The 14,309-nt window shown below is 36.7% G+C and overlaps 1 protein-coding gene across 1 annotated transcript in view; it reads right to left on the bottom strand.

Annotated features, from left to right (window-relative positions):
• The window catches only part of LOC121859452 (protein retinal degeneration B-like), a 166,952-nt gene that overhangs the window by 88,325 nt on the left and 64,318 nt on the right, over positions 1-14,309 (bottom strand). The window contains 3 exon segments of the mRNA XM_042356265.1: positions 5,227-5,366; positions 5,528-5,731; positions 6,784-6,922. Of these exon segments, the coding sequence (XP_042212199.1) occupies positions 5,227-5,366; positions 5,528-5,731; positions 6,784-6,922 (483 nt within the window).

The raw sequence follows: 14,309 nt of genomic DNA, 5'->3' as shown, positions 1-14,309 counted from the left end.
TGAGACTTATGGTTGATATACACTCAGGAATTATATATACAACCTTTTATAATAAAACAAAGGAACTACCGTTTGGGTTTCGTTACTTAAAACCCAAATATAAATATGTGTGAACGGACTGGTTAATTGGACAAGCAGCCGATTCAGTCCTAACACTATATTTATGTTGTTTAAGTCTAGTTACAAGATCTTTACCTGTTTGGCCTAAGTAAAACATATTACATTCCTTGCAAGGGACTTTATAAATGCAGCCATTTGTATTGTTGGGGGAGTTCTTGATTAATATTCGTTTAACTGTGCATGAGTTTTTAAATGCCACATTGACGTTCCAGGTTTTTAGTTGTAAAGGAATTTGAGAGATTTCTTAGTAATGTTCGGGCATTTGTCTATGAAAGATCTAGGGTATTTAAGGTTTGAGCCAATATTATAGATATATTTATATTCCTCATCAATGAATCCCGGGCTGCAAATTCTCAAAGCACGTAAAAACATTGTTGAAAATACTGACTGTTTGACTCTATTATGGTGGGCAGAATAATAATGAATGTATGAACACACATTAGTCTAGGAATGGCAATTTACAGTCATGCTCTAATTCCACAGTGAATTTGATCGAGGGGGCTAAGTTATTAAGTTGTGGCAGGAAAGCTTTTAGGTCCTCATTACTTGGCCAGAGACATAATACATCATCTACATATCTAAACCAGACTGCTGAAGGTGGTAAAATATTACTTAATAGTTTATTTTCAAAGAATTCCATATATAGGTTGCTTAATACAGGTGAGAGTGGATTTTTGAGCATAATATTCTCCATTGAATTCAAATTTACAATCCTTAATACATAGTTTGATGAGTTCGATGAGTCATCTTTCGAGACGGGCAATGAAATATTATCAAGGGAATCTATGATGAACTCCAGTAAATCATCAACTGGGACCTTTGTAAAGAGTGATGTTACATCAAAACTGACCAGTTTAAAATCATAATTAATGTGTAAGTTATTGAGTTTATCAACCAGATCCATATTATCCAATGCCCTGTTTGTTCATTTGAGGGATAATAAGCATTGCATTGACTGGGATAAGGCCTCCTCAATATTACCTTGTAATTCAATTGACAGTAAAACGAGAAACACGTAAATGGAATAACAGAACATATGGGATTAATTGAAATAGAGACTGGGCCGACTCCCAAACTCCACTTTTTCCGACACAATACTGACACAATACCTATGTTGTAGTAAAAATAACATCTTAATTTTGTGATGGTATGCACACACAATTAATATTTAAGAGAAATACAGTCGCCAGGTTAATGTCCATTCAAATAATGGACTCAACTCTCCTCCCCCCCCCCTCTTCCAACGCTCGCTGGCTCCTCCCTCTCTGAGAAATGTTTGGGTGAAAACACTAGATTTTAAGGTATAGTAATAAATAATACCTCAGACTAAAGTTAAGATAATATAATTGACATTGCTGGATTCCTTGCAAGACCAGGAATATTTTGAATATACAGTAAAACCCCGCTTTACTCGGTTTCGCTTTACGCGATTCTACATTTACGCAGTACCTCGCCAGAACCGGACTTTCACTTTACGCGGTGCATCTACTCATATACGTGGGAAGTGGCGCGGGCAGGATGCGCACAAGGTCGCCCAGTCATCAAAACATTACCGAATTCTTCACCCGCCACCCACCACAGCCGGCCCAAGTCAGTGATAGTGATAAGGAGGATATGGACTTATATGGACTTTGAGGGGTTCTACAAAGAGGCCCTGCAAGCCTATGTGGTGGATAGTGATACAATTGATACAAGTGATACAGGTGAGGGCCAATAATCTGCCCTCTGCCTCGGAACCAAACCCCCATCCCCGTGTGACCAGCCATCTTTTCTACTATGTAAGTGTTAAAAAACCTAATATTATTGATATTTCTCTTAATTATTAATTGTGTGTGCATACCATCATAAAATTAAGAAGTTATTTTTACTACAACTTAGGTATTGTGTCTGAAAAAGTGGAGTTTGGGGGTCGGCCCGGTCTCTATTTCAATTAATCCCATATGTTATGTTGTTCACTTTACGAGTTTCTCACTTTACGCGGGCCGCCGTGGGTTCAATTGACCGCGTAAAGTGAGGGTTCACTGTAACTCCAAGTCAAAAGATTTATTAATGAATTGGCACAACACTGTCAATATATCCATACAGAAGAAACATACTCCAACTTATTTGATGTTGATTGCAGGTACAATACAACGACCGGCGTGTCAACAGGTGTATAACCTTTTCCACCCAACTGATCCTCTGGCTGTTCGTGTGGAGCCTCTGCTGTCTGCCAGGTTCTCACTTCTCACTCCAGTTACAATACCTCGCTACACCAAGTACCCATTAGGAGATGGCATTCCTACTCATTTGTGTAAGTCATCAGATGTCTCATTTTGGGCTTTAATGTGTGTCCAAAAGTAAGTTTTTCATATATAATGGGTTGATTGTGAGTACAGGTACCTGATCATTCTTCATATTGCTAGAAATTCCTGTATTGAAGTAAATGAATCTTTTGAGGGTGAACCTTGAATTTTATCATTAAGAGTCCAAAAATGATGTACTTAAGATTACACCATTCTGAAAAAGTAAATATGAAGAATCTGTCATGAATCGTGCCTTTTTACAGTTGAATATTAATGCCAAAACCATTAAAAGAAGTGCTGTGTAACAAGAATGGAATTAAGGTTGATGGATGTTAAACTCTTCCTAAAAACTTATATCTATTATTGAGATTTTTCCTTCTCTTCACTTGCAAGGCTTCTGCTATAGCACAGGATGGCCAGAGTTGAGAACAATGTAGTCTCCCTCATTCATGTTTTGTGTCTGCCTTACCATAAGTGTGTTGCTGTGGTGTTCCCCTTCCACAACAAGGACCAAAAATTACCTTGTATATCACCACCCAGCTTTGTGTCACTTACTCCCCCCAAAACGAACTGATTTCATGTTTTCCGGCCGTGGAATGAGGTATTTCACAATAGAGTATATGTCATTTGCTTACAGTGGAATGCATTCAGTCTAATGGAGGAGTGTTTATGGACATTGGTGGGACGACTGGATCCCCATCACTAGCGGGACACAACCGTCGTGTGTCGGATGTGTCAATTCTCTCCACTGTATCGGGGATGGCAGATACTGTCCCACTTGCTACAATAAATGCCTGTAAGTTAAAACTTTTTTTTTATATAATTCTATTAGACAGGAAGATTATTTTTTAAGTATGCTGTACATTTATACTGGATAGATCTATTTGTTGTGTTTAACTGGTTGCCTCAGTGGAGTTTGGGGGTCAGGCCAGTCTCTATTGGAATTAATCCCATATATTCTGTTGTTCACTTTAAGCGGTTTTCACTTTCCGCGGTACCGCATGGATTCAATTGACCGCGTAAATCGGGGTACTACTGTACACGTCATATATTTTGCACAAAAGATAACATATTTGCTCTGAGTAAACAAAATGCTTACATTAGATCTAAAATTTTTATGTCTAATGCAAAATCCATGATGTTTATATTCAAAATGATCATCATATTGTAAGAATTCCAGCAACGTAAATTATATTCTGACAGGGTAATTTGTAGGAATTTTATGAGCTAAACAAAAAAATTTTACTTCACCCGCGTATATGAGTAGATGCACCGTGTAAATTGGGCATTCCAGTTCTGGCGGGGACCGCGTAAATGTGGAAACGCGTAAACGAGAACTGCGTAAACCGAGGAATTACTGTACAATAATAAAAAAGAAAAAATAGAATAATGTATTTTATCTTACTTTGAGGTGTGTATGTCATATTACCGGCAGCTTTGTTTACATATCAAACAGCTGATTGTAGAGGCAGTTGATGATGACATGCCATATCCTTTACAGAGTGCATTGGTTCTAATGCCTTCTTCATGTTTCATAATAATTTCTGCACTGTATATTATCAATATGTTAACTAAATTTCAGAATGACCAATAATTTTAATATAAAAAATGCAGAAATATTCAAGAGACCAATTTTCTTGATATTTACTTCACTGGAAACGAATGTAAACATAGAACCAATTACTGTATTGGCGGACTAGCCGATCAACTGATCAGCTGATGTGCACAACAAAACGTGTTTGTCATAAGGATTTCGTTAATCAAAGTTTTGTTCGTTAATCGAACTGAAAAATCTTTATGCAGTAGGCTCTCACCAATAACGTTTAATAGGTGCCTGAAAAACACTGTTATTAGAGAAAACGTTATTTGTGTGACATTAAAATACATGTAAAACGGGTTTATTGGTGCCACCCCCACAAGAATTTCACCCATTTTCTCCCCTTGAAGCCCTCCTAACACTGTTTGTTAGCTGAAATAAAAAGAATTGCTATTCAATCATCAAAATAAAGAGTTTGAGTAATATAACACTTAGCTTGGGGGAGTTTTTGAGGTGCTTGGTGTAATGATTGTTCCGTATCTGAGGGCCGCTAACACTTGCACTGTCTTTCATTCTACAAGCTAACCATTTCACAAGAATTTGCTCTGTTATCACTAACAATCTGTTTCTATTGCCTTTATCATTCATAGCTCGCCTCGCATTTCCATCACTACCGAAATATTTTTAGCCAGCGCAATACTCTTCTTGGTCTCCGCTAAGTTCCTCTTAATATTTCGCACTGTAGACTCAGGACAGTTCAATTTCCTCACTTTAAAAGTTCCCAGTCATTCAGGTGGCAAATCACTCCCTCCACCACCTTCCCTAGCCCCCACAGGCAAAAATGCGGAAGCCATTATTGATCACCGACCCTAACAACCACTGGTTATAGAGGCGAAAATCTCACACGTGGGCACAGCGTTGTATTCCATTGAGCCTGAGTGAGAGTGAGGCGGAGCGGACAAGTACGTTATCAACATGGCGGCAAACAAGCGCTATCATTGATGCGCTCGGAAGCTTCCCGCGAAATTTCCGTAATTCAAGAGAATCCAGACGTTATTATCGAAAATGGGTATCTATTGTAACTTACCGTTATTGTCGAAAACGTTATTGTGGAAGTCATTATTGGCGAGAACCTACTGTGGTAGTTAATTCGTTAGCCGAAATTTTGTTAATCGAACCGTTCGTTAACCGAGGGACCACTGTATATGGAATTCCCAACTCAGGTTGCCTCCAAAATAATATAACAGTCATACTATAGCGACAGTATAGTATGTATGATCTAACCTTGCATGTTTCCCAGTACTCTGAGATCCAGTTATCCACTAGAGGGCCTCTTCCAGTTTTCTGTGACTTGTACTTGCGAGGATCTTCATCTTCAACATAGTCTGCCCCATATAGTTGGTCCTTCACTACATCAATCAAATCTGGGAAATTACAACCATATTATTATTTCACCATAACAATTTAATGTTTACATATTTTCTGACACATGCACAAAAAAAAATAAAATTCTTACTAAATATTGCTAAATAATAATTTTTACTACCGGTATACAGTATTTTAGATATAAAATAAGGAGACTTGCCTATTTCTCTCTGCTTCATTTCTGATTTTGAAAGGTTGAAAACATTATCCTGATTCCCAGCATCATCAAAGTAGTAAGTTTCCACCTCAATGCTGAACTTTTCAACAAAGGGACAGGTAAACCGGGTCTTGGTGTATGGGTATGCATTCCAGGCTTCTTCTTCCACTGACAATGCCGATTTAGGAATGAGAGACTTCAGCCATCCTTGAAAAAACAAAACAATTGCAGTATTAAAGTATACTGTACATCCAGAAACATAATTAACAAAAAACAATAAAGATAATTATTATTTTGAGGGATTTTCTCTATTAACTACTTTAGTAAACCCCCATAACTCAACACACATGGGGCAGAGGCCTTGCCGAGTATAGTAATCAAATTTACCAACTTATTGGTAACAGCAAGGAGCAATTACTTGATGAGTTTTTAAGAGGCAGATAAACTGCACATTACAGTACTGTACATACTGTATTGTGTGGAACACTTCACAGACACTGTACAGTACATTACTGTAATTTTTTCTGACAAACTTTACAGTACAATACACTGTGCCCTTCAAATTTGCCACAAATTACCAAATCCGTGATTAACATTTGCTTTCCAGGGATGGAGGGGGTGTTACATCTTTACTTGTGTACAAAGAAATGTATATTCCCTTTATGTGTTTGCCCTAAACACAATTATTTCTTTTACCTGTATTGTGTGTGTGTGTGTGTATAGACACACAAACACACACACATATATATACAATACAGTACTGTACAGTACATATATACAATCAGAAAGAAATGTATTAAAAATGTTGAGTCTACCCTCAAGTCCACTCCGTGCTTTGTTATTAATAAAGCACATAGTAGACTTAAGGGTAGACTCAACATTTTTAATATACATTTGTTTCTAATTATTTGTGAGAGGATTATCCCATTATTATTTATTTGTATGCGTTTTGTATGTAGTTATATATACAATACAGGTAAAGGAAATTACTATCTCTAGAATGAATGTCTCCCTGTCCCAGCCAAGGAAAATGACGGCAACTTTAAAACTACATACCCACAGACATTCTTGGGTACAACCAGGGTGTCATCCGCGAATAATAGAGGACCGCGAAAAAAATCCGCGAATTATCCGGGCATATATCGTGAAAAATTACAACTTTCCTGTTACAAAATGTGATGAAAAATAATTTGACCATGCAAGGAAAGTTCAATTTCACCACTTCTGTATGAATTCTAAATAAAAACAACTGAACTTACCTGGTAAATGGCTACCAACATGGTAGACCTTACGGGTGTACTGCCCCTTGCCATCAGGTCCCGGCCCGTCCTCGTAAGGCTCGTTCACAAGGATCTCCACACCACTGCCCTCTCCATGGCTTTCTTGCTTGGATTTTTTCTACAAGACAAGGATGGTATAGTATGTCAGGCATACTGCTAGTATAACAAAAACACTGTTCCGATAATATTAGATGTGAAAGTTTAATACCTGTACTGTATGCCATACACTACTAGCAATGTGTTACTCCTGGTTAGTGGCATATTTTAGCATATACTGTACAGTACAGCTGTTAACAGGTGAAGATGACCATGGATGATGACACTGACAAATACAAGTTACAGGTGAAGATGGCAGAAAGTGATCAGCGACTGCAAAACACAAGAAAGTGAAAAACAGTGGTAAAGTTTTCATAGAGTATCTGCACAGGAATCACTAATAATAATAATATGATTTTCTCATTTAATTGGTGGTGATTTAAAAGAACAAGCCTTTATTTTTAGGAGAAATGATTAGCTATGGAGATATCATCTTCTACCAATGACAATTATTGCAAAAAGTTTACAGGGCTTTGGAGTCAAGGGAAATTGTGGAGAAAAAACACACAAAAACTGAACCAACCAAAACTAAGGAAACCTGACCTAACCTATCCTAACTTTACCTAATCTAACTTTATTAAATCTTACCTTAGTTAACTCACTTTAGTTTACTTAATCCTCTCTGCCACTTATCAGTTCAGCCTGTTAGCCACTTGGGTGGTCAGTTACATCTGTGTTATACACTGTTGGTAAGTATTGGGCATGTATTGGCTCCAGAATGTTTTATTTCTTTTCTTTTTTACGGGGATTAGACCACCCGGGCACAGGTCACCGACCCACATTGGGGCCCGGAGGGCGAAAATTTAATAATAATAATAATAATAATAATAATAATAATAATAATAATAATAATAATAATAATAATAATAATAATAATAATAATAATAATAATAATAAAAATAAAAATAAAAATAAAAATAATAATAAAAATAATAATAAAAATAATAATAAAAATAATAAAAATAATAAAAATAATAAAAATACAAATAAAAATAAAAATAAAAATAAAAATAAAAATAATAATAATAATATTAATATTAATAATAATAATAATAATAATATTATTAATATTAATAATAATAATAATAATAATAATAATAATAATAATAATAATAATAACAATAACAATAATAATAATAATAATAATAATAATAATAATAATAATAATAATAATAATAATAATAATAATAATGCTGTAGTGGTAATAATAGTAATAAAGAACCATAAATACAAAATGAAAAAAGATCAAAAGTGAGAAATTTATATGTATGTTGTGTTGTCAATAGTAAGAGAAACAATTGAGACCCTGCAATTGTGTGTAAACAAGGCAGAAAGTCAGATCAGCAACCTGGGAGTTAGTCAAAATTTTCGTGATGCCTTAGGTTATAGGGTACCGGTTAGGTTAGGTTGGGTGAGTCACATCACTAAACCTTACCTAACTTCCTAGTAGTAAGGCTCAACCCTCTGGACCCCCAGCATATTAAACAGAAAGAACTTACTATTATATGGTGTAATTTAAATTTTTTTGTGGATTTGAGGGTGGCGACCCAATCTGCGTGGCTTATTAACATACAGTACACTGGCGACTGGCATTGATCGGAGGTGATTGGCTGGGTACCTCATTAGTAATGTCGAGGTAGGGAATGAACTTGCTAACAGCAATCACAAAGAAGTTAGATTCCAATTAGAATTTCAGGGCAGCCGCAAGGAAAATTCCACTAAAGTCCCAGATTTCAGAAGGGCAAACTTTGATAGTTTGAAGTGGCAGTTGAGAGAAGGGGTATCATGCTTGGGAGTGAACTACATGACCTCACATGAGGTGACCTCTCACAATGTACCCACAGAGGGCGACCTCACCTTACCGGGAGACCTGATAACGAGATCTGAGGTTGCCGAGTTCCACAACAATATAAATAAAGTTACTTAAATGCACAAAGGCAGAACATACTGAAGGTTCCAAGTGTTCCCTGATGAAGGCAGTGATGGGTAGGGAAACACCGGGTAACACTGAAGTCCATTTATTAACGGATAGGAGAAATACAAGTGGTGAATAGCGTGTGACTTGCACGACCCACAGAGTCAGACTGAGACTGCCTTGCCATATGGCAGCCTCGGGGCAATGTTGCCACATAACACGTGCAGTGTTGCCACGTAATTACATATATAAATGCTACTCGGCACAGTAGCTTATTTACAAGGTTGCTACTCGGCACAGTAGCATAGATACATAACCTACACATACCATACAGAAAACTCAGATCAAACACCAATGACCCTAAATGGATTAATAATTATTTAAAGAATATTATTGGACAAAGGAAGGCTATAGGTAGGAGAATAAATCGTGGTGAAGTTTACCTTCGAGATTTCTATAAGGTAATGGCCGGTAGGGTTAAGACCGAGATAAGACAGGCAGAGAGGAACAATGAACTGAAGATAGCAAGGGAGGCAAAGGCATATCCCAAGGGATTCTATCAAATGTATCAAACTAAAACACGAGAAAAGATTGAACCAATACAGTCAGATACAGGCGAGCTAACTGATAACGAGGGAAAAATGAGCAATAATCTGAATAAATATTTTTCAACAGTTTTCACCACTGAAAATTTAAACATGATAGCCGTGGCACCGACTCTATACAGATATAGCGAAGAAAATAAATTAAGCGAGATAGTAACGATGTTTGTAAGCAAACAGACAAACTAAAGCCTAATAAGTCACCAGGTCCCGATGAGATATTTGCCAGAGTATTACAGGAATGTAAGAAAGAGCTTAGTATGCTTTAGCAAAGTTGTTTAACATGACCCTAAAAACGGGTGTAGTTTCAGAATCCTGGAGGATAGCAAATGTAATACCGATTTTCAAGATGGGAGATAGATCACAATCCTCTAACTACCGACCAATCAGTCTAACATCAATAGTAGGCAAATTACTGAAAGCAATCATTTCAAACTCTATTCGAAATCACCTGGAGAAGCACCAATTGATCAATGATTTCCAACATGGCTTCACAAGCGGGCGTTCATGTCTAACTAATCTATTAACATTCTTTTCTCTGTTTTCGAATCAGTGGACGAGGGGCACAATTATGATGTGGTATATCTCGACTTTAGCAAAGCCTTCGACAGAGTCCCCCACGAAAGACTAATAAGAAAAGTGGAGGCTCATGGCATTAAAGGGGATATTCTAAAATGGATTAGGGCATGGTTACAGGACAGGAAACAGCGAGTGAGCATTAACGGCACTAAATCCCACTGGAGCAACGTCGCTAGTGGACTTCCCCATGGCTCAGTACTCAGCCCATTATTATTTATTATATACATAAAAGACATAGATATCGGCGTAGACAGCAACATACATGCAAGTAAATTTGCCGATGACACTAAAATGGGGAGTGTAATTAAATCTGATGATGACTCCGCAAAACTACAGGAAGATCTAAAAAAAATTTTTCGAATGGTCTGAGAAATGGCAGATGAAATTCAATGTGGACAAATGTAAAGTACTCAGTATAGGAAATGTAAACAGGGAAACCAGATACCAGATGAACAACGATATGATTGAGAAATCCGACTGCGAGAAAGATTTAGGAGTAATGATAAGTAGGAATCTTATGCCAAGTAAACAATGTTTATTTGCTCGAAACAAGGGTAATAGGGTGCTTGGGTTCATACAAAGGAGTGTTAGTTACAAGACTAGAGAGGTCATCTTAAAACTATATCTTGCGCTTGTGAGACCCCACTTAGATTACACAGTTCAATTCTGGTCACCGTATCACAGAATGGATATAGAATCCTTGGAAAGAATTCAGAGGAGAATGACAGACTAAACCCGGGCATTAGGAACCTTGAGTATAGAGACAGGTTAAAGCTTCTTAATTTGCACTCCCTCGAGAGACATAGAGTGAGGGGCGATATGATCGAGGTGTATAAATGGAAGTCAGGGCTGAACAAGGGGACATTACAAAGGTACTCAAACTATCCAACCAGGAGCGAACTCGTAACAATGGTTTTAAATTAGACAAATTTAGATTTAGGCGCGAAATAGGTAAGCATTGGTTTGGAAATAGAGTAATGGATGAGTGGAACAATTTACCAAATACAGTCATGTGCCGGTTAACGCCCGACCGAACAACGTCCGATCGCATATACGTCCGTGCCCCCTAACATTTAGTTTTCCTAACCTAACCTCTTCTATATTACTTGTTTGTTCATACCATCATAAAGTTAAGATAAAATTTTTACTACAACATAGTTGTGTGTCGTCAAAAAGTGGAGTTTGGGGGTCGGGCCAATCTCTATTGGAATTAATCCCATATGTTCTGTTGTTCACTTAATGCGGTTTTCACTTAACGCGGTACCCTGTGGGTTGAATTGACCGCATTAAGCGGGGTACAACTGTACATTAGTGTACAATACTGTAGTGTATTTTGTAAAATGTTTTTCAACTGTATTTTTGGGTAGATTTACATAAATTTCTTCATTTATTTTCATCCATTTACATGCACACACCATACTAAAAGAAATGTAAAATAAATTAGTGCAAAGCTGGACTGCACATGTACTAATTTGATTACGGTACTAAAATTGTTATGTCTAGTGCGAATTACAACATGTTTATATTCAAATAAATCAGTATCTTACAAGAATCCCAGCTATGTTAATTATATTTTCCTAGGTCATATCACTGGCATTTTAAAATGAGAGAAGCTTAGTAGGACTGTTAAATAAACACACAGAGACCTTCACCTCAAACTTATCACCTCAACCCCCCCAACCCCTCGCTGGGTGGCGGAGCCATCAGTCCCTCCCCCCAGCCAGGCTTTTAGGCTTACAGTTTTTATCTTATATAATATCTCAGACTAAAGTTAGGAGATTATAATTTGCATTGCTGGAATCCTTGCAAGACAGCCAATAATTTGAATATAAACGTCATATATTTTGCTCAAGAGATAAAAATTGTTGTACATTAGTGTACAGTACTGTAGTACATTTTATAAAAAAGTTTTTCAACTGTATTTTTGGGTAGATTTACATAGATTTCTTAGTGCAAAGCTGGAGTGCACATGTACTAATTTGATTACGGTACTAAAATTGTTTTGTCTAGTGCAAATTATAGCATGTTTATATTCAAATTAATCAGTATGTTACAAGAATCCCAGCTATGTTAATTATATTCACCCAGGTCATTTCACTGGCTTTTTATAAGAGAGAAGCTTAGTCACCTAAGAACTGATAAATATACAGCGTTAGACCTGGGCCTGTGCCAACTGTAAACGTACTACCTCCCCTCCCCCCAGCCCCCTTGCTCGCTCCCACCCTCTCTCTCCCCCATCTGCTGGCGTTTATGGAATCCTTGTAAAACAGTGAATAATTTTAATATAAACGTCATGTATTTTGCACAAGAGATAATAATTAATCACCTGTATCACATTATAGTAGAGATTTAAGAGTAAAAGTGTATATGTACGTATATAGTATTCCACATACACGTAAGTATAAATAAAAAGTTTATGTGATGATCGGACAACGTCCACTTCGATTAACGTCACATTTCCAAGAACGTATCTAGGACATTAACCAGCGCATGACTGTATAATCATTAACTCGAATACGCTGGATAGCTTCAAACATGGGTAGGATGGATATATGAGCAATAGGGGTTGGGTGTAAATGGGACTGCCCAGTATGGGCCAATAGGCCAGCTGCAGTTTCCTCCATTCTTATGTTCTTATAAGGCGTTTATTGTTAGGCATTTTCAATTTACGGAATAGCTAACGCTTTAGCTATTCTGTCTGCGCAGACGCTGCTTTTGAGCTGTGAGCATGGAGCATTCAGAGGGAAGAGCTAACACCTCGATCAGGTGTTAGCCTTGAGCAGCGACCAAGCGGCCTGAATAGCTAACAACCAATCAGGGAGTTTCTCCCATGTATACACTGTGTAAATATACAGATAATGACCGCTTATGGCGAATATTTTTATTAATATTGAAGAGTTGTGGGCATGGAAGCCAATAAAAAACTGTGATACAGTGAGTTCTGCTATAACGCGTGTTTTGATAACGCGAATTTGCTCTAACGCGATTTATGAATTAGGAACGATATTTGTATAACGCGAACGCTTGTTTGCTATAACGCGATTTTTGCTTACTATTTCTCCAATTTTGTGGTACAGTGGGGTATGCTATAACGAATCTAATTGGTTCTAGAACCTTGTTCGTTATAGCATTCGTTCGTTATAGGATTAATCCGTTCCAGGCCCCCAAATACAACCACTTAACACTGAAAAATATAATATAAAATTGTAAAAATTGTAAAAAAGTGCATACATATGCATCTAAACCCCTGAAATAAAGAATATCATTAATATTTGTAATAAAAAAACAATAAATTAGAAAAAAACAAAAAAATTAAATAATGTTCGTTGTAGGAGTTTCGTTCGTTATAGCATTCTCAATTTTATAGGTAAAACCGTTCGTTATAGCAATATTCGTAGTAGGATCCATTCGTTATAGCATACCCCACTGTATTAACTGTGAATATAGTAAAGAAGAATATCAACAAGAAGCGTTCTGGTGATAGAATTCCCGGTGATGATCGTAAAAGAAAGGATATAACACTTGAAGAGAAGCTCGGTGTTATCAACCTCAAAATCACCCTTCTCCCTCATCAAGTTATATTCATATTTTTCAAGGTAAAGTGTTACATTTACTGTATGATTTCATTATTAGATATGAATGTAACATTTATTTAAACTGTGCTATCCTTTGTGTTAGGCTAACTACTAAATTTTTTTCGATTTCGAGTAATCTGCACCTAACCCTATTTTCTCCATAAGCCCTGTTATTTCTATTACGCGATTTTCTATAACACGATATTTTACAAGAACACAATTATCGCGTTATAGCAGAACTACCTGTATAATAATAAAAATAATTCTATATGCGGTAGTATGTTAAATAGAACCTAAAGCAAAGTGTATAAATGGAGTGAAAGAATTGAAAAGGATTTCGCCTATTTATAGTTGAAACCAGTTTTGGCTCCGCCCATTTTTACGTGGACGTTGTCCGATTTCATTAGTTGCTGGTGAATTTTGTGTAAAATATTGCTAATTACTCAAATATGATTAAAACTTTAACATCATACTCATAAAATACTTTAAATAAGGGTGAACAATTTGATTAAAGTTCTGCAAATGCAAAAAATTAATACTTAAAACGAACCTGAAATACGTTGTATTGTGTGTTTATGTATGCAAACAGCTGTAAACAATGTAGTAGCGAGACGAAAGTGTACGTAGTGTGGTTTACGGATCCCAACCCGGACCCCACCTTTACAACGGGCCCGATTCGTTTTTAATTTTATTTATAGCTGACTGATTGACTTTTTTTGTTCCATTTTTGTCTTTCTT

Source organism: Homarus americanus, unplaced genomic scaffold, assembly GCF_018991925.1.
Source record: "Homarus americanus isolate GMGI-L3 unplaced genomic scaffold, GMGI_Hamer_2.0 scaffold7626, whole genome shotgun sequence".
Taxonomy (NCBI): Eukaryota; Metazoa; Arthropoda; class Malacostraca; order Decapoda; family Nephropidae; genus Homarus; species Homarus americanus.
The sequence above is the reverse complement of the archived record's forward strand: the minus strand, read 5'-3'. Positions and strand labels throughout refer to the sequence as shown.